Source organism: Sus scrofa, chromosome 7 (genome assembly GCF_054392235.1).
Source record: "Sus scrofa isolate SSC_HxYL_T2T_F1_AM1 chromosome 7, Sscrofa_HxYL_maternal_Yorkshire_Landrace_v2.0, whole genome shotgun sequence".
NCBI classification, from domain to species: domain Eukaryota; kingdom Metazoa; phylum Chordata; class Mammalia; order Artiodactyla; family Suidae; genus Sus; species Sus scrofa.
The window spans coordinates 77421786-77443066 of NC_139389.1; the positions used below are offsets into that span (position 1 = coordinate 77421786).

General features: G+C 35.1%; 2 protein-coding genes across 16 annotated transcripts in view; both read right to left on the reverse strand.

Annotated features, from left to right (window-relative positions):
• SCFD1 (sec1 family domain containing 1) overlaps positions 1–11184 on the reverse strand; it is a 157636-nt gene extending 146452 nt beyond the window's left edge. For 6 of the 14 annotated variants that reach the window (XR_014810666.1, XR_014810670.1, XM_021099902.2 and 3 more), the window contains exons 1-3: positions 11114–11165; positions 5685–5755; positions 1315–1403 (exon numbers count right to left, since the gene is read on the reverse strand). Coding sequence is in view for 10 of the 14 variants with exons in the window: in XM_021099902.2 (XP_020955561.2) it covers positions 1315–1403; positions 5685–5755; positions 11114–11156 (203 nt within the window). In the remaining 4 variants the exon portion in view is untranslated. Of the gene's footprint in view, positions 1–1314; positions 1404–5684; positions 5756–10878 lie in introns of all 14 variants that reach the window. The other 8 variants (XR_014810668.1, XR_014810667.1, XM_084969023.1 and 5 more) reach the window with 3 other exon arrangements.
• A 2051-nt stretch (positions 11185–13235) lies between these two features.
• G2E3 (G2/M-phase specific E3 ubiquitin protein ligase) overlaps positions 13236–21281 on the reverse strand; it is a 63992-nt gene continuing 55946 nt past the window's right edge. For both annotated transcript variants that reach the window (XM_001927793.7, XM_013989056.3), the window contains 2 exons: positions 18045–18235; positions 13236–17146 (listed from right to left, as the gene is read on the reverse strand). In XM_001927793.7, coding sequence (XP_001927828.4) covers positions 16890–17146; positions 18045–18235 — 448 coding nt within the window. In that variant the 3' untranslated portion in view covers positions 13236–16889. The remainder of the gene's footprint in view (positions 17147–18044; positions 18236–21281) is intronic.

Consider the following 21281-nt stretch of genomic DNA (forward strand, 5'->3'; position numbering starts at 1 on the left):
CACAAAATGAAAATAGATAACATCATAAAAAGAACTACAAATAGGTTAGAATACCATAAATTTGGACTCCTTTAGTACATAAAAGTATTAGTATCTATTCATGAATATAGCTCCTCTCTAAATGTTCTCTTAGGCTAATTCTACAAAATAATGCAATCTGTCTTATTTATCAGAGATGTCATAAGCAATATAATCAAATAAATTCAGTAGTTTAGAGGACAATATAAATAGCTCCCTAAGGTGCTTAACAGTCATTACTTCCTACTTACTGAAATTTTCCATATTAATGATACACTAATTTAGATATTCCTCTTTTTAAAAAGTCTATTTGGGAGTTCCCGTCATGGCTCAGTGGTAATAAACCCTACTAGCATCCATGAGGATGAGGGTTCAATCCCTGGCCTTGCTCAGTGGGTTAAGGATCCAGTGTTGTTGCAAGCTGTGGTTTAGGTCTTAGATGTGGCTCGGATTTGGCACTGCTGTGGTTGTGGTGTAGGTTCGTCCTCTGACTCAGCTCCTAGCTTGGGAACTTCCAAATACTGTGGGTGCGGCCCTTAAAAAAAAAAAAAAAAAAAAAAATATATATATATATATATATATATATATTTGCATTCAAGGAATAAAAAAGTTTTTAGAGCTGAAAGAGACCTTGAGACAACCAGTTCTTTCCATTTATGTAAGAGAGTAAATGAGTCTGTAGGAAAAGACACAAGAGAGAAAATTTAAATTCTGAAATTTTAAAGCTTCAGACTGGACCTCCCCTGTGGCCTACGGCTTAACTATATGGTGCTATCTCTGCAACAGTTCTGGTTCTGGCCTTGGAACACCTACATGCCATGGGTGGGGGGAAAAAAAGCTTCAGACTGAGGATTATTTTCAACTTCAGAAATAAAAGGTTGAATAAAAGAGGAGGAAAAAATGTTGTTCTCTTAACAACTTGACACTATTTTCTTGGTAAATTTCCCTTAATAATTTGATTTCAGGGAGTTCCCTTCGTGGCTCAGCAGGTTAAGAACCCAACTAGTATCCATCAAGATAAGGGTTCAAGCCCTGACCTTGCTCAGTGGGTTAAGGATCCTGCATTGCCATGAGCTGTGGTGTAGGTTGCAGATGTGGCTTGGATCCCACGTTGCTGTGGCTGTGGCATAGGCTGGCAGCTGCAGCTCCAATTTGACCCCCAGCCTGGGAACTTCCATACGCTGCGGGTATGGCCCTAAAAAAGACAAAAAAATATTTGATTTCGGGGTGGCTAAAGGCATTTTTAACAATGTATTTGAAAACAAATGCCTTTACGGGAAATAGGTTAAAACTCACAGATGCAGAGTGATTCCCATATCTCTCAGCTCCTTCACAGATAGCAGAGGAGAAATGATATCTTGTCCAAATCTGTCATAAATGAGCACCTAAGAAAAACAATCATGTTTTTTAAACATCATTATCAGTGAACAGTCAATAGAACCCAATGTTAAGATAATGCTGAAGTACATTTTATTTTAATATACTGAATTCTTATACTTACTGCAATTTAACATTTTCTACAATTATTTACTAAAATGTCCATTCATCTAGTAATCCATTCTTTTATTTTTTGGCCATGCCCACAGCATGTGGAAGTTCTCCCTCTAGGAAGAGAACTAGAACCATAGCACCAAGTAAAGCTGCTGCAGTGACAATGCTGGATCCGTAGCCTGCTGTACCACAGGAGAAATCTCAGTAATTCATTCTTAAAGGCATTATTACTCAGGCTAATGTAAATTGTAATATAAATATCTACTTATAAAATACTTCTTCTAGGTTAAAAAACAGAGACTATAAAATCTTTATCTTAAGCTAAAATAAGACTTTGAATATACAACAAACTCCCCTATCTAGTTCATATATAACCTTTTCTAGAAAGAGAAGTAAAAATACAGTTACTCTCAAAACTAATGCTTAATAAGTTCTAAAACTATAAAGAAAATTTGTTAATTTAAGTATCTCAGGTTAGTAGATATACATTTTAAAAAGTAAGTCCCTAAAACTTCCTTATTCTCTCACAGTTATTTCCTCACATTCTAAATGCATTAAAACTGATAACTTTGATGAGTAGTAAGGATTCCAGCTGGGTCTTCTAACTCAAAATTAGTTTGAGTTAAGGCAAATAAAAAAGACACTTCAGCCTAGTAGATATTTTTCACAACTACATCAAAAATCCATTATGAAGTAAGAAATTGCTAATGAGAGGATGAAACATACAAAAATATGCTTTTCTTGAATGCCAGCATGTCCTTTAGAAAAGCTAAAAATCTTCCTGCTCCAGTTATAAATGACTGGATGTTGCAACCTTCAAAAATATTCCTTCTTTAAACCTCAATATATGTGTATTATTAATCCTATGATAGAGAAGTGATAGGGGAAGAATTTAACACAAATCTGTACCCAAGAAATTATCAAATTATTTAATTCAAATGCTCAATATAGGCTCTAAAAACAATAAACAAGTATAGTTTATACTAGGAGCGATAAGATGCCCACAAATAAACAGGAAGAAAGAGGAAAATGAGGGGACACGCTGAAGCCTTAACTATGAATTCAAATAGATGACTTTAATTACCTTTACAGTTAACCCAAAGGACTTATAAGAACTCATGAGAGTTTTCAAAACAGTCCAAACTGTAACAAGTTGATTTGTTCTTTTTTTTTTTTTGTCTTTTTTTTGTCTTTTCTAGGGCTGTACCCACAGCATATGGAGGTTTCCAGGCTAGGGGTCTAATGTAGCCACCGGCCTACGCCACAGCCACAGCCACAGCCACGCAGGATCTGAGCCGTGTTCTGCAACCTATACTACAGCTCATGGCAATGCCAGATCCCTAACCCACTGGGCAAGGCCAGGGATCAAACCCGCAACCTCATGGTTCCTAGTCGGATTCATTAACCACTGAGCCACGATGGGAACTCCTGATTTGTTATTAATTCTTAGAAGTATAAAGTGACTGTAAACTAGTAAATTTCAATCTAATCCACTGTTTTATAATCTCTATGAAAAAAAGATACATTCATCATGCGATTTAGAATGAAGAAGCTCAAAGATAGGAATTTTTAAAGGTTCTCTAGCATTTCTTGAAGGAGAAAGATTATAGATTGCCTTTTGGTCCAATTAACAGTTTTACTCACAGTTTTATAAATCATAAATTAATAAAATGGCATGCTCGTTTATAGATCACTTTCTCATGAATTGGTTAAAATGGACCAGTCGCCCTAAATCTGACTAATCTTAAGGAAGCTTGCAAGATCCAAATTCTGGATTTGCAAAGATAAGGAACAAAACATCAACTGGAGTAAAGACTTATCAGTGAGGCCCCAAAGAAGAAATCAGTTGGATTCTCTCCATGAATATTACTATCACTGCCTGTCTCACTCCATAAAGTATTTACCCAAAATAACTCACGTGAGTTCCCAACGTTGCTCAGCGGAAACCAATCTGACTAGCATCCATGAGGATGCAGGTTCAACCCCCAGCCTCACTCAGTAGATTAAGGATCTGGTGTTGCCATGAGCTGTGGTGTAGGTTGCAGAGGCGGCTCGGATCTGGTGTGGCTGTGGCTGTGGTGTAGGTCAGCAGCTATAGCTCTGATTAGACCCCCTAGCCTGGGAACTTCCATATGCCGCGGGTGTGGCCCTACAAAGACAAAAACAAAACAAAACAAAGCAAAAAAACTCACATTTTTCTCTCATCCTTTAAGATGTCTTTTTTGTTTTGTTGATGGTTTCCTTTGCTGTGCAAAAGGCTGTAAGTTTGATAAGGTCCAATTTGCTTATTTTTGCTTTTATTTCTTTTGCCTTGGGAGATCCATAAGAAAATACCCTATGATTTATGTCAGAAAATGTTTTGCCTATGTTCTCCTCTAGGAGTTTTATGGTGTCATGTCTTATTCTGAGGTCTTCAATTCATTTTGAGCTTATTTTTGTATATGGTTGTGAGGGGATGTTCTAATGTCATTGATTTTCATGTAGCTGTCCAGCTTTCCCAACACCAATTGCTAAAGAGATTATCTTTTCTCCACTGTATATTCTTGCTTCCTTGGTCATACATTAATTGACCACAGGTGTGTGGGTTTATTTCTGGGCTCTCTACTCTGTTCTATTGATGTATTTTTATGTTTTTGTGTGTAGTACCGTCTGAAGTTTGGAAGGGTTACGCCTCCAGTTTTGCTCTTTTTGCTCTGGATTGCTTTGGTGATTCTGGGTCTTTGGTGGTTCTATGTAAATTTTGGAATTATTTACTATTACAGTTCTGTGAAAAACACTACAGGAGAAAATATTTGCAAACGATGTGATCGACAAGAGGTTAATATCCAAAAAATACAAACAGCTCAAAAACTCAATATATAAAAAAAATAAAAAAATGGACAGACATCTCTTCAAAGAAGATATACAGATAGCCAACAGGAATATGAAAAGATGCTGAACATTGCCCATCATTAGAGAAATGCAAGTCAAAAAACCACAATAAGGTATCACCTCTCTTCAGTCAGAATGGCCATCATCAAAAAATCTACAAATAGGAGTTTCCGTTATGGCTCAGTGGTTAACGAATCCAACTAAGAACCATGAGGTTGCGGTTTCGATCCCTGGCATGGCTCAGTGGGTTAAGAATCCGGCATTGCTGTGAGCTGTGGTGTAGGTTGCAGACGTGGCTTGGATCCCACATTGCTGTGGCTCTGGCGTAGGCCGGCAGCTACAGCTCTGATCGACACTTAGCCTGGGAACCTCCATATGACGCAGAAGCGGCACAAGAAATAGAAAAAAGACAAAAAAAAAAAAATCTACAAATAATAAATTCTGGGGAGGATGTGGAAAAAAGGGAACCCTAGCACAATGTTGGTGGGAATGTAAATTGGTGAAGCCACAACTGAAAACAGTATGGAGGTTCCTTAAAAAACTAAAACTACAGCTACCATATATGATCCAGGAACCCCACTCCTGGGCATTTATCAGGAAAAGATGAAAACTCTAATTTGAAAATTTACAGCAATGTTCACAGCAGCACTATTTACAACAGCCAAGATATGGAAACAAGCCAAGTGCCCATCAACAGAAGAGTGGTTGAAGAAAATGTGGTATATATACACAATGGAATATTACTCAGCCATAAAAAGAATTCAGTGTTACTATATGTAGCAACATGGATGACCTAGAGAAAATCATACTAAGTGAACTAAGACAAAGACAAATATTATATGATAACACTTATATGTGGAATCTAAAAAATAATATGAATGAATCCATACATAATTCAGAAACAGACTTACAGACATAAAAAACAAACCTATGGTTACCAAATGGGAAAGTGGGGAGGAAAAAACTAGGAGTATGGAATTAACAGATATAAATTACTATACATAAGAAATATACAACAAGCATTTCCTGTACAATACATGGAACTATATTCAATATCTTATAATAACCTATAATGGTAAATAATCTGAATAACTGAATCACTTTGCTTTACAATTGAAATTATCACAATGTCATAAATCAATTACGAAAAAAAAAACTCACATTTAGAAGCCACGCTAAATAAGATATTCATGCATTACAACTAAAATGTGCTACTGTTCAGTATTAACAAGAAACTCCACCCAATCACCATCAATAAGAGCTAAGAGAAAGAAAACAGTCCCCACTAAAATAACCTTTCTTACCTTCCATACTGGTTCTCCAGCGCTGTTTTTAACATGAGGCACATTGAAATTCAACATACGCTTCAAAGCCACTGGAAATGAAAAGTCTTATTAAATATTACCAAAGTTTTTTAGGATTTCATTTCCCCAACATTTATTACCTACTACCTCAAAACAAAATGCATAAACCACTCTAGTAAAACTAATACATCAAATGGCTGGTGTGTAAAAGTAGGGTCAGACTCTGTAAGACCATTTCATGAACAGCTAATGGGCATGTGTCTGGAAGATTTTCTAACATACAAAAAGTATCTGCCTCCAGATGAAAATGTGCAAAATGTTCAGGAAGAAGCCTTTTCCATGTCTCCTGATGATATCACACCACATTTTATATGAATGCAAAAAGTAATTCTGCCAATTGTGAACTTGCAGTGGCCTCAATATATAACTAGTGCTATTGTCTATTTACTGTGTGACTGAAAGCACAGATTAAGATCAGTCTTTCTAAAAACAAAAAATCATGTATATTTAATTGATTCATATACAAAATCTTCCTACAGCAGATCTATTTTTCAATTATCCTGGAGTGTATTCTATGACCTATCAGATTCACTCTCTAAATTGTTAGATGATGTTATGATGGTAACTGGTTAACTCCTGCTAAAAAAAATATACAATTCTATAATCATGGCACTTATACCCTATGGGTTACAGTATTTTGTAGTTTTAACTGTTCATCTGTTTATGTGTTACAGCAGACTCAGAAATATATTCAAAGGAAAGCAAAAATCTTGATATACTTTTATATGAAGTTGAGATGGCCAAATATTCAAGGGCTAGTACTGATTAGCTGATTTAATTTTTAAGAGATTGGTAACCCTAAAATCTACTTGATTTTTAAAAGCACTTGGGTTAGGTTTTAATAATACAAAATAACCTACAAGCTAAACACCTACCAGAGAACTTTAAAATACTCAAATCACCTGGTTATGAACTTATAGCATATTCATTCACTCACTAGTAAAACTTCTATTAAATGCTTATTTCCCAGAGTTCCCATCATGGCACTGTGGAAACAAACCTGACTAGGAACCATGAGGTTGCAGGTTTGATGCCTGGCCTTGCTCAGTGGGTTAAGATATTCACGCATTACAGTGCTGCCGTGACCTGTGGTGTAGGTTGCAGACATGGCTCAGATTCCGCGTTGCTATGGCTATGGCATAAGCTAGCGGCTATACCTCTGATTCAACCCCTAGCCTGGGAACCTCCAAATGCCGGAAGTATGGCCCTAAAAAGCAAAAAAAAAAAAAAAAAAAAAAAAAAAATGCTTATTTCCCCTTTTTTGGCTGCGCTCATGGCATGCAGAAATTCCTGGACCAGCAACTGAAAATCCATGACATAAAAGTGACAATGCTGGATCCTTAACCCACTGAGCCACTGGGGAACTCCAGAATGCTTATTTCTTGAGGCAGGTAAAACAGTAAGAGATTGTACTTGAGTAATATATTTATATGTGTGTAGATAAAGAGATAATTTTTTGGTTAAATGTTAGTATCTAATGTCCAGCCAATAATACATATTGCCAATAATTTAGACCTACCAAAGAAGCACCCAGGTATTATATTACACAAAAAATACATAAATAAAAAAAACTCTTTGGCACTTAAAACTGAAATAATGCAGGAAGAATACAGGGTGCTCTAGAATTAATTCTTCTACTGGGCTTCAGCAAAGCTCTTCCTCCCACCATCAGGCAATACAGACACTACCACCTGGCTGGCACTCATGGCCCAAGAGAGAAAAATCTTGTTTTTAGAAACAGCTGTTCACCCTTTTGACATAGGACAACTAGGAAGAATCACAGCCTGGGTTGCTTATGAGCCCCAGGTGAATGGTGTTCTCCAGAGGTAGGTCTTTGTTAACTCAAAGAAGCCAGTATCAGCAGATATTCCCAGAGCTACCTTCTCAGATCCATCTTAATGAATTTCCTCAATTCTGAGCCTTGGGTAACTTGCTAATAGGGATTCTGACACAGTGGATTTGTTAACAGAGTACATGGCCAATATGTAAGAATGAGGGGTTCCTGTTGTGGCTCAGGGGTTAAAGACTGATGTTGTGTCTGTGAGGATGTGGGTTCAATTCCTGGCCTCACTCAGTGGGTTAAAGATCCGGTGTTGCCACAAGCTGCATGCAGCATAGGTCATAGATGTGGCTTGGATCCAGTGTTGCCCTGGCTGTGGAGTAGGTCACAGCTGCAGCTCCAATTCAGCTCCTGGCCTGGGAACTGCCATATGCCACAGGTGCAGCCTTAAAAAGAGAAAAAAAGAATCTTTAAGAATGTAATTTTACATTATTTTACATTAGAGTAACTCTCTAAAGGCTTAAATTATTGCTTTTAACTGAAATGATTAAATATACCATACACACCTAGACTTGGCTAATGTACTTTCACCCTCACCTGGAATGTTTTTTCTTTGCTCACTATATATTCAACTACACGTACTATCACTCAGCAAATGTTTAGTGAGTGTTTGCCACCTGCCAGACATAGCTCTAGCTGTTGGTACTAAACAAAATGGACTGAATAAAAGTGACCTATCTTCAAGTAACTGTCATTCTAGCTGGGGGAGAAAGACAACAAAATAGTAAAACATATGATACGTGAGATCATGATAAGTGCTATGAAGGAAAACAGGGGAGGAAGGAGGAAGAGGGAGTTGTGAATTTTAACTTAAGTAGTCAGGAGAGGCCTCCTGAGAAGGTAACATTTGAATAATGACCTACAGGAGGTGACGGAGTGAGCCATGCAGATATCTCTGAAAGAGTATTCCAGAAAGAACACAAAAAGGCTCTGAAGTGGAGCACTCTGGTGTGTTCAAGGAAAGGGGAGAGTAAAAGGGATTGAATCAGAAAGTTAAGTGGAGAGCAGATCATACAGAGCCTTGTAGACCACTGTCAGATTGCTTTGGCTTTTACCATGATTGAAACAGGGAAACTAATAAATGACTTAAAGTGCTAGAGAGTTTTGAGCAAATATGTAACATGATCACTTGGGATACTATGTGAAGAAAAATGAAGGGAAACAGAGTTTTAAAAGCAAGGAGACCAAATAGGAGATTACTGCAGAAACTCATGGTGGCTTGGACCTGTGTGATAAAGGTCAGATTCTAGGCGAATTTTCAGAGCAAAGCTGGCAAGATTTACTGACAGATCTGATGTGAGATATAAATGACAGAAGTCAAGAAAGTGTCAAGGTTTTTGACCTGAACAACCACAAGAATGGAGTTGTCATTACTTGATATGGGGTAGACTGAGTCTGAGGAGAGGTCCAGGCTAGAAATATAAACGTGGGGATCATAGCATATAGAAAGTACTGAAAGCCAAGAAGCTACATGAGATCACTGTAAGAGAGAAAGCAGTTGATTTGGGGTTCTCCTCTAAGAAATGGGAGAGTTGAGCAAGAACCTGCAACAGAGAGGCATGCATGAATGACAACGGTAACATAGGATTCTGCCTGTTGAACTAAAGGATAAGACTAGAGTGTTTCAGGAAACTGTAACAAAAGACATGATTTTTGAAGTGACTTTAAAAGATGAATAAAGACTCTTCAGGCAGGCAAAGCAAAAAACTGGCTAGTTAAACTTTCTATAACTTAATTACCTGGAAAATGGAGATAAAAATACATGTAAAAATCACTTAAAACAGTCTCTGACAATACTAAATGTTCAATAAATATCAGCTATTATCTACCCAAATAGACTGCAAACTCCTTTGTACCAGAGTCTTATATCTAGAATATTTAAGAATCAACTGTGATCTATTTTCCAAAACATTCTCAATGGGCATCAGGCAAATGTTTACTTCTGCCACTACAGCACATATAAAGATGTCTGCCTTTCTCCCAAAATAAGACAGAACTCAACTGTAGTACTAATTTGATAAATCTGGAATAACCTATGTAGTAATGATGTGAAATATTGCTACAATTAAATTTATTACTGCAGAAATCCAAATTATGTGCTATTAGATTTTAATATTCTACAAAGTTTCTGCATATAAAAATTACTAACAAATTTAATTTTTCAAAAAGCTCCTTTATATTGGCATAAAGTCTTTCTTAACATGTTTTTTATTTTAATATGCAGTATGACCTAATTCACTGAGGTTCAGTAAGATGTTGGAACCATACTGCAAAGACAAGTGGGGTTTCTATTTGTTTATACAAATAAAATGAATGGCAGGTATTCCTCAAATTTTATTTGGACTTTCATGTATTTAAGTTATGCCTGACTTCATCTGATAGTTTACACTAAATTATCCATTGGTGGAAAGCAGAACATAACTCATTATGCACTGTGTATCATTACTACATTAAGGTCTACCATTAATTTTTTCTTTGAATTCCAAAGGAAGGAATCAAGCATAGCCAAAATCCTTTCTATAGACCATATTAATTGTAATCAGTTGTTTTCCTACACAGATTTATATGCAAAAGAACATAATTACAAGAGACAGAATTTCCAAATATGCATATTCTTGATGGCTTATTTCTACTAGCTCCTCAGAATTAACAGTTTGCCAATTTTCGAGACAATTAGCTAACAGGTATAATCCATTAGTTTGTAGCTAACAGGTATAAACCAAGTTGTCATCACAAGTTTCCAAAAAATATGGCAAAACTAAAATTATCTAAGATGGAAAAAATACCAAAGCTCAAAGAGAAGGAATGTGTATTTTTTAAAACCGTATTTCACAATATACACAGGAGCTATATAATTACGTTCTATTAAACATGAAACTAATAACGCATAGTTTAAGAACACTAATTTGCCAAATAATTAAAATGGGAAAGGTTAATTCATTTATTTTGCCATTCTTATACCTCATTCCAGCATGCTGAAGACAGAAATCTTTTAACACTGAGCATTTCTCATCTGGTACCCCCAAAGATTGGTCCAAAGGAGAGAAATGGCAGAATGTAATCTGCTCTGAAAAGAACACTTAAATTTTGTTATTGTGGTGGAAGTGCCGGAAGATGCAACTCTAAATATTGAAATGGGAGAAAACTGAACCATGCACAGAAACAAATCCGAAAGACCTCATAGGCAGCAACACAGGGAGGGGAAATGCCAGCTGCTAAATCTTGTCGTAAAGGCCTTCTGAGGTCCAGTAGGAAAGCGACAAGTGCAGGACAGGACCGTAGCAACCTGCTCACCCGAGAAGCCACTTCTCTGGCACCACTTCCGAGGGCCGAGTTTTCAAGCTAATGGAATCTCTTCCCTAAAAACTCAAGAGGGGAGGGGCTCTCGATGCTCGGAGAACAGGATTAAACTTTTGAAGGTCCACCTCTGAGCTGCACGCACCGCGACCGAGTGAGGGCGACAAGCATAGGAAGCTTGTCCTCACTGCAAGCATGAAACCTCAGGGAAGAGAAGAGAATAAGTCGGTACCTGTTTGTCTCTCGCGAATACTTGCTGCCGCGGCCGCCGCCATCTTGACTCCCACCATTCACTGCCCGGCTGGCAAGCGGAGCCTGTGGATGACGTGGCCGCCCCGACCGCCCCGGAAGCAAAGCCCGGAGGGGCGGGATCATAGAAGGCCGAGCCCCGCCTCCCCTACGGTGACCCTTCCGTACCCTCAGCAACAAAACTTGCCGAACAAAGAATGAGGGAATCATTTTTGGACACCTAGGCAGTTTACTTTTCGGAGGCGGAACAGTGGGAATTTTTATCCTATCAAGCCGCAGGTTCTTAAAGAGTAGCTGCCTTAAATTGAGCTCTTAGGGTAGAAACGTGTTGTAGTGCCAAGAACATATTGACTGTTAGTTTGGTCGTTTGCATATCTCTTAAGTGTGATAATACTCCTGGGGCTTAAGGGTCACAGGACTAAAGTAAATGAAGCTCCTGGAACAAAATCGGCACTTAAATGCCAGCTCCCTTTTCTTTTTACCAGCGCAGCTTGTTTCCCTTTTGCTCCCCTTTCCAGGGAAACGGTCAGCTTTGGTGTATTGCTCTCATTTGGCAGATTTCTCAACCTCACGTGCAGGTGTCTTCTTAATGTACGCTTAAAGCCATGTGATAACAAAATATATCCGATATTGATGACTTCTAATCCATAGATTTTTTATTGGATGTCAAAAATGGACACACAACTCTGTGCATTAGCTATTGTTTGTTCTGAAGCTGCACCAAATTCTGAAATTACAGACCCTGTACCTTAAAAACTGGTTTGAAAACTTAAATTTTCAAATTTTTGAGACTATGTTTAACAATTACATAAACAGCAAAATCTATAATAAAACACTACTCCACAAATAAGTTTTTATGAAACTTAAGACTGATAACCTTAATGTCATCAGGGAACACCCTAGAACTGAATCTATTTTTTTTTCCTTCCATATTTTTTTCAGCTTTATTGAGAGTGTAATTGACAAAAGTGGAAAGATCCTTGAAATGTACAGTGACAATTTGATATATATACACATACATTATGAAATAATGTCCCTCCATCTAGTTAACTATCACATCTATCAACTCACATATTTTTCTTTGTGTGTGAAAAATACTGATTTCTCCTCTTAGCAAATTTCATGTATACAATATAGTTATATCTAGGAGTTCCCATTGTGGCTCAGCTGGTTATGAAGCCAACTAATAGCCATGATTAAATGAGTTCAATCCCTAGCCTTGCACAGTAAGTTAAGGTTCTGGCATTGCTGTGAACTGTGGTGTAGGTCACAGACATGGCTGGGATCCGGTGTTGTGTGGCCAAAGAGCTGCAGCTCTGATTTGACCTCTAGCCTGGGAACTTCCATATGCTGCAGGTGCGGCCCTAAAAAGCAAACAAAACAGTTATCAACTATAGTCACCATGTTATATATTAGATGCTCACACCTTATTCATCTTATAGCTGAAAGCTTTTTACTGTTTCATACATGTGGAATTTAAAATATTAAAGTTAAAACTCATGGAAACAGCAGAAAAATCACTATCATTTTTACAGCTAATTGGCATATTCAATAAGAAATTAACTGGAATATTTACTGCTTTATTCAGTGTTATCAGTAATATTTTGAAGGAATCACCAATGAACTAGGTGTGCTATAATTAAACAGAAATGAGAGTTCCTGTGCTATGTGAAAGTTTTACTTCATTTTTTGTTTTCATGGAATATATAATAAACAGGCTTTCCCACCTTCAACATCTGAGAGCCTAATCTTGTTCATTTTGGTGCTTCCACTTTCAAGTGCAAATCTATAATGTAACCATTTCAGCTCCAGTATAGACCTCCCAAAATTTGAGTCATACTGATATGAAATAAGACATATTTAATGTTTATATACAGCATATACATTTGAAATGATAAAAACTGTCTTGACCAAAGAGTGCACAGTGTGGGCAAACAAATGTATAAAAAAATATGTCCCACAGAACAGTGGCAGTAAACATAGCTCCTGTGAGGCTAAGACTAAGGTATTTATTATGTATTATTACACATAAGGAAAGAAACTACAGCTGTTAAAGAGTGTCAGTTAACCCAACTTAACCTTTTAACTGACTCAACTTATCCAGATTTTTGGCTCAAAAATTTTTTTTATTTTGGCAAACTATTATTTTACATTGGGGATAGACAGTTTTAACACAAAAAAACCTCAGTTCATTCAAGAGAGTTTCCTAGGTGTCAGCCAACAACTGCTTGCTGGATCTCTCAAATGTGTAGAGGAAAAGATCTTGTATCTTCCTAGTATTGTTTAGAATCTAAACCTTGTTAAATCCTAACAAGTTACTTAATTTAGTTCACATAAGCATTTCACATTTAGTAGCATAAACATATTTATTTAGAAAACTTCATTATAAATGTTATATTTGAGGCCTTTTTTTTTAATTTAAAAAAAAGGACTAGGCTGACATATTATCACCTAACATAATACCCAGCACAATATTGGAAGAAGTTTGGCAATTTGAAATAACAGCCAAAATGAGAACTTGAAAATTGAGTGTCTTGAAAGCAATCCAAATTTTCCTAAAGTACAGGTAATACATATTCAGGTAATCCATCAATATGTTTTTATGCTTTACATTGCATTATTTAGAGCATAAAACCTAGTTTAATAGCTTATTTAAAAAGTAACAAAAAAGAAGTTCTCTTGTGATGCAGCAGATTGGGGATCTGGCATTGTTGCTGTAGCTGCCTAGGTCACTGCTGTGGCACAGGTTCAACCCCTGACCCAGTAACTTCTACATGTCCAGGGCATAGCCAAAAAAAAAAAAAAAAAAAGAAAACAAAAAACCTACAAAATAAAAAACCCAACAACAACAACAAAAAAACCCAACATAATATGTGATAATCGCTATACACATGAATTATGTATTTATAAATAGAATCTTCTAATCATTTTCTTATAATGACTGACTGTAGAAGGCAAAATCACTGAGAAAATCTACTTTACACTCTTTTACTGCATATTTAGCATTGAGTATAAAAGTTCCAACAGTTTCCATACAACTGGGGGGAGGAATTATAAGAAGTTTGGAATAAAGCAGAAGCCAAAGTGAATTCTCAGGTTAGTAATCAAATGACTTTTTACTTGACCCAAATAATGTCTTATTTATAATATGGAAATTAAATATTATAAAGTATAAAATCATGAGCTAGCTTATGTCTTAAAGAATCTTTACCTTAAATACTAAAATAGTAGAACAAGAATAGTAAGTACTTGTACTAAGCTCAAGAATAGAGAATTGTATAAAATGCCTTAAGATGAAGTTCACAAACCAAAAAATGTAAAACTGTTTAAAAACAATGAATATAAAACTAACCTAAGACCATTATCAATAGATGCCTAAGAGGTGAATTTATAGTTTTTCTTGATATTGAGGGCAAAAGAAATCAAGCCTGAAATATGACATTTAGATGATTGAAATATTTAAGAAATACATACACACATTTTAAAACTTTATAATTCCTTTTTTAAAATCAATGTCAGTAAGAACCGTGCATTGGCTATAACAATGAATAGAAAAAGAACAATTGTAATACCAACCATTTGACACAGCAATGCAGCAGAAAATAAATTAACCTACAGGTTTCTGATATATCTTGACTATAAAAATTAATCTAAAAATCACCCTTCTGGAACATCCTTAAAACCAGAAAATATTTTATAATATGAATATTTATACTTCATTTTAACATATGAATATCCTAAATTATTACTTATACCACCTATCCCTAAGTCTCTATTTACACATAGAAGAGGAAATGAAATACTGTTAATTGTAGCTAACCCAAGCACAATGGATCCCTAACAGCCCTCCCCACTCAAAAAGCATGTAAGTATTTAACAGCTTTAATGCTACTGCAGGAAAAATTAATTCAAAGTACAAATAACCAGAATATAGCTTTAATTAGGTTTTCTGGTTTGTACTGGTTTAAGGGCTTTTTAAACTTTAGAAAAACTAGGTAGGTTAAGAAATAAAATGTCCAATTTATCAACACATTTGGAATAAAAGCTATACAGTGAGGCTGAGGTTTATATTATATATTAAACCTCTTTTTTGATAACTGATGCTTTAATTACTTTTGATAATGTAACAGAATTCAACACGAGACAAAGAAATCTTTAATGTTTTAAAACCTTCAACTTAAAGTGTTACTTTAATTGCTGCGTCTGTTAATAAATGTAACAAAATTATAACAGGATTGTTTTAGCTTCCCTTTGGTATTAAGAGAAATATTACCAGTAATAAACCAATCCTGTCATTTGCCTTAAAAAAATACCAGTAATTTGGGAGTTCTCTGGTGGCTCAAGGGGTTAAGAATACAGTATTGCCACTGCTGTGGCATGAGTTTGATCACTGGCTTGCAGAACTTCCACATACTAGGATGTGGCAAAAAAAAAAAAAAAAAATCAGTAATTTGTGGATGTTTCTTGAGGATTAGAATATGATGGCTGATACCTGCACCTTATACAGCAAGAAAAATGTGTTTAAAACCAAGCAATTTACCTCTTATTTATTTTGGTGAAAAACCCATTTATAACATAACAGATTAGGGATATTAGACTTTTCCAATCTCTTCTTTTGCAAGAGTACAAATATGGAGAAATAAGTATGGCATTATGTATCTTCAAATTGTTATTACATAATTTCTTGTTACTTCTAGATGTTCTTTGACTTTTAGTAGCATTAGTAAGGTTAAAAAAGAAAGGAAACAAAGTGTTTATGGACCGCTACACAGGGACACAATAGTTAATTCTGCATGGTGAGATTACAATGGGTTTTTTCATTCCACTTCTTACATATTTCTACATTGTTTATATAACAACTAGATTTCAAAAGCAAAGATAACTATAATGCAATGGTGCCAGCTTACCTATCATACAACCATCTTGATAATAAATAACTGTCAAATAGCAAAGCCTACCAAATGGCAATCCAGAGATCATTCTATTCAAATACCTAAGTGATTGTGGATCAGACATAATGGGATAAAGAAACAACAACAAAATGCCATGATTTTAAAGCCAAGGCTTTAAAGACACTTACTTAGGAATTTTCAACTATATTCTAATCTACCTCACAAGTGTTTCAAAACTAAGGAAGGTCCATAGATTGTAGAATATTTGTGCAATTCTGCTTTTTATATAATACTTCCCATTAGGTATAATCAATTGCAGTGTGGATCTATTTTAATATAACTCAGTAATCTAAAAACATGTTTAACAACTAATTTAGTGCCATCCCAGAAAAGGATACATATAACATATACCCCAAAATATATGCCTTTGATTAACATAACAAGATTTATCATTTAGCTTTCCTTATTTAATGCTTTAAAATAAAATAAGTAGCAATTTGAAAATTGCATAAAATTAGAAAAGTCATTGTGGCATCCTATAGCCACAAGTTATCATCCTAATTTACAAAAACAGTGAGTCAGGTTTTTTTCTTATATATACCACGCTACTTGGAGAAAATCTGTACAGCCATTTTAAAAGTATTTATATTGAGGATTATGAAGCATGTATACTAAGAAAATAGAAAAATATTAACTTTGACTGGTACATCTTAACAAAAAATTTTTTTAGTTTAAGCGGCCAAAACATTCCTTTATATTCGTATGGTAATTTTTATTGGGCCAAGCTGGTTTAAAAGTGATGATGGACAGATCACTGAAACAAAGTGTCAATAGCAGCTTTTAAAGAAGCATCTTTGTTCAAAACATTTAATGTCCACTGAAGTGAGAATTTTCTTCCTTTTCTAATCTTAGAGTGTTTTTTATGGCAAAGTCCATATTTTCTTGAAATTCTTTGTATGTACTGGTGATTGGAAGAGCTAAACAGTTATTACACTTGTTTCCGACAGGAAAATCCATATGAAGGCACTCAATTGAAGGAGTAGGTTTAAATCCAGCAGGTGGAATGGAATTGCAACCAGTTGCAAAAATAAGAATATCTTCCATTGTTACTGTAGACTTACCATCTGAAAAGAACACCAAAAAAAAAAAAAAAAAAGAGAGAGAAAAAGAAAACAAAAATCCATGTTATATATTGCTACCATCACAGACATTTCCCCAACTAAACTAGAAATGTTAAAATGGCAGACTCCCACATTATGCATCTCCACAGAGTAGATGCATAAGAGACAAAATCACCAAGTACAATGACATAACAGGAAAACAGACTATTGAATACATGTAAATTTGAATTTCCAAGTAGGACTCATAGACATAATTTGGTTGACCCACTCATCGTATATCTGAATGCCTTCCTTAATATAAAATTATCATATAGTCCAGAGGTTCAGGGAGTTTTAAAACTCTATCTTTAGGGGATATGATACTACAATTTAAAGCCATTTCTAGATCATTACTATTTGATCAACTATTTCAACAAATGCAGAGAGGAAAAACTAAGTTGTATGAAACATCCAAACAACCTAGCTAAAATATTTTCAACTGAAAGTTAAAATTTTTGACTCCCTATTACAAGGAATGAATTTACATTGCTAACATTCAATGATTAATATTATCGTTCTCTGACCAATGGATGAGAAATTCAATTAACTTAAAATTTAAAAAGATGAAATAGATGACTAGCTTTGAGACTATGCTGTGGGAATCACCCATACTTAGTCTTCTAGGAGGAATGCTTTTCATCTCAAATTATCTAGAAGAAAACACGTGAAAAACAGTACTTTAACTTTTTTTCATCCTCACCACTTTCAAGTCAGTCATATAAACTTGTTTTGAAGAAAGTTTTATAAATAAGTACAAATAAGTAATAGATCAAAGTCTTACCATAAATACAAATCTCAAATAAGCTAATATCCCAAAACAAAATTTCTAACCCAGTTAAATAAAAATAAAAAATCCACATACCCTCAATAGCCTGTAAGTAACTGTTCCAAAACCCCAAAGCCTGTACATCAGATAATGTATGTACTGTAAATAGATCACTAAGAATTTTTGCAGAAAGACTCTCAGGTTTATGACAGAAGATGTTACAAAATGCTTCTGGATAAGTCTGAATTTTCTCCAAAACACCAAGAGTCTTCAGACCCTGTTTAAAACTTAAGAAAAATAATGAGTCAACATTCATACACATGTGTTTAGAATGAACATTTCCAGCAATTTACTACCACATAATTGGGTGTGAGGAAAAAGAAAAATATGGATACATTATACATATTTTCAAATCAGTAATAGAGAAATGTATTAATATTTTGCATGCCTACAATGCTTGGCTTTATAGAAGTTTCTGAATTAAGCTAATAATATTCTCTATTAAGAGGAATAAAGCAGACATCTACAATTTTACACTTCAAAACTAGTTAGTATAAAAATGAAGTTTTCAAGAGATTGCAAAGAAAAAGAATGATAAATTTTAGCCACATAAAAAATTTTAAATTTATGTATTGCTAAAAATAAATTAACAGACAAAACAAAGTGGGAAATATTTTTAATATACATGACAGAAAACTAAATTTCCTAACATACGAAAAACACAAATCACTTTTCTAAAACAATCCAACATGAAATACATAAAATATTAATGCACTGTTAACAAAATACTAGTAAGATAAGAATTTTTTTAAAATTCACATTTTCACTAATAAGCAGGGAATGGAATACCACTTTTGCTTACCAGACCAAGCCCTTAACTGCGGCTCTGGATTCCCTACACACCTCCTTTGGTACTCTGCTACACTGACTCATCTTCCTTCTATTACCTCTTCTTCAAGTACACAAAAATCTACTTCTCTTTCCCATTTTTGAATAAGGAAAAAAAATTCACTAAATCCCGTTTTCCTTTGAGACAACCTATGTGAAAGACCCTCCTACATTTGCTGTTTCCTTATTTTCCTATTCACTTTTCCTCCACTTCCTTCTACATCTCAGGAATAACTGCCCTAAGTTCATGAATGATGGCATATTTGAAATTTAAAGCCAATCAGGTATTTACTCTCTTCCTGGACAATACAAAGACCTCAAAACACCTGCAACTCTAGTAGCTTCCACTCTATCTTTGCTATGAAACATTCTTTTATCCCACCTTTTACCATAAATCCCCAAATCAAATTATGAATTTTTGCACAGTTTATTCTAATATTAACCGTTTTTTTAACCATTCCTCTCATCTACAAACTTCCCTGCTACAATCTTTTAGCTCTTGTATACAGTAGCTTTGCTACATTCTTTATAGAAGAATTCCTAAGGCTATTTTTAGTTAGACAATTATGTAGACTACTAATGATAATTTTAGTTCTTTCAACCCTTAGTAACATTAACTTATTCATTTAGTCTTGTTGCTTCGCTAGGACTTCCAGTATATTGTAGAAGGGAAGAGGGTGATTACATGTATCCCTCAGGCTTGTCATGGCCTTAAGATGAATGCCTAATCACACTTCACAACTAAGGATAATGTTTTGGACATTTAGAAGATAATCTTTATAAGGATGTTTCAAATTGTGAGCTTAAAATCATGTATAATATTTAAATGTTATCAACTGATTTTCTTGCATCTACATCTGTATGGTGACTGTTTTTTTTCCTTTAATTTATTAGTGGAGTGCACTAAAGCAAGATTTTTTTTTTTTTTTTTTTTTTTTTTTGTCTTTTTGTCTTTTGTTGTTGTTGTTGTTGTTGCTATTTCTTGGGCCGCTCCCGAGGCATATGGAGGTTCCCAGGCTAGGGGTTGAATCGGAGCTGTAGCCCCCGGCCTATACCAGAGGCACAGCAACGCAGGATCCGAGCCGCGTCTGCAACCTACACCACAGCTCACGGCAACACCGGATCGTTAACCCACTGAGCAAAGGCAGAGACCGAACCCGCAACCTCATGGTTCCTAGTCGGATTCGTTAACCACTGCACCATGACGGGAACTCCTTTTTTTCTTGCTTTTTTTTTAGGGCTGCGCCCGTGGCATGTGGAGGTTCTAGGCTAGGGGTCCAATAGGAGCTGTAGCTGCAGGCCTACGCCAGAGCCATAGCAATGACAGATCTGAGCCGTGTCTGCAACCTACACCACAGCTCAAGGCAACCCCTAACCCACAAGCCAGAGATTGAACCTGCAACCTCATGGTTCGTAGTCGGATTTGTTTCCACTTAGCCACGATGGGAACTCTTTTTTTAAATGTTTTTAAAGGTTTTTAAATGTTTTTAAAGGTTTTAAAGGTTTAAATGTTTTTTAAAGGTTTTTTTAAATGTTCTACTTGCCTTGTTTCCTTTTAAATACTCCTAAAAAATGGTAGTAAATTTTGAGGCCATGTTATTAGGCACAAACAGATTCAAAACTGTTTAATCTTCCTAGAGAATTTGTTCTTTTTAACACTATTAGGGTCATTTAAGGACAAAGCTTTTAAAAAAAATTATTAGAATTTTTTTTTTTTTTTGCTTTGAAGTCATTTATTTGCGATGCAATTTAATCCTGTCTTTTAATACAAGAATTTAAGCTATTTACATGTATTATAATTATCTATATGTTTAGATTATTTTTCTACCTTTGAACACGTTTTTCTTTGAACATTTTTTTCCTTGCTTCATTTTACTCCTCTTTTTCTGTTCACTGTATGATTAAATATATTTTCCTGATTTCTGTCCCCACTCCCATCAAACTGTTTTGGAAGTTAACATACCCTGTTCTTGTTATTTTAAAAATTTCCCTTAAAAGATACATACTTGGTTTAACACTCTAAAAGCTAATTAATGCTTTCCCACTACTACCTCAAGAATACAAGCCCCTTAAAACAATGAATGCAGTGATGTCCCTTCTTTTCTTATAGATTGACTAATCGCTAGTATTTTAACTATTTTTTACCAAAACTTGGTTTTTAAAGGTCAGTACTTGTTTTTATTTATTCAGATTTTTTTCACTTCTTTGCTGACTGGTGCTGCTTGTGTCTTATTTTTTCCTCTGGGTTCAATTTCTTTCTTCCTTATTTTATTAATCTCTTTAGAAAAGAAGTAAATCTGTCTCAAAATGTTTTTACTTCCCCCCTCAAAGTTATTATCTTGGCTATTTTCAATGTTGTTGTGACTGAAAAAGGTTTTCAGTATAATTGATGATATATATATTTTTAAATAATGCCTTTTTGCTCAGAATGCAGTTTCATCACAA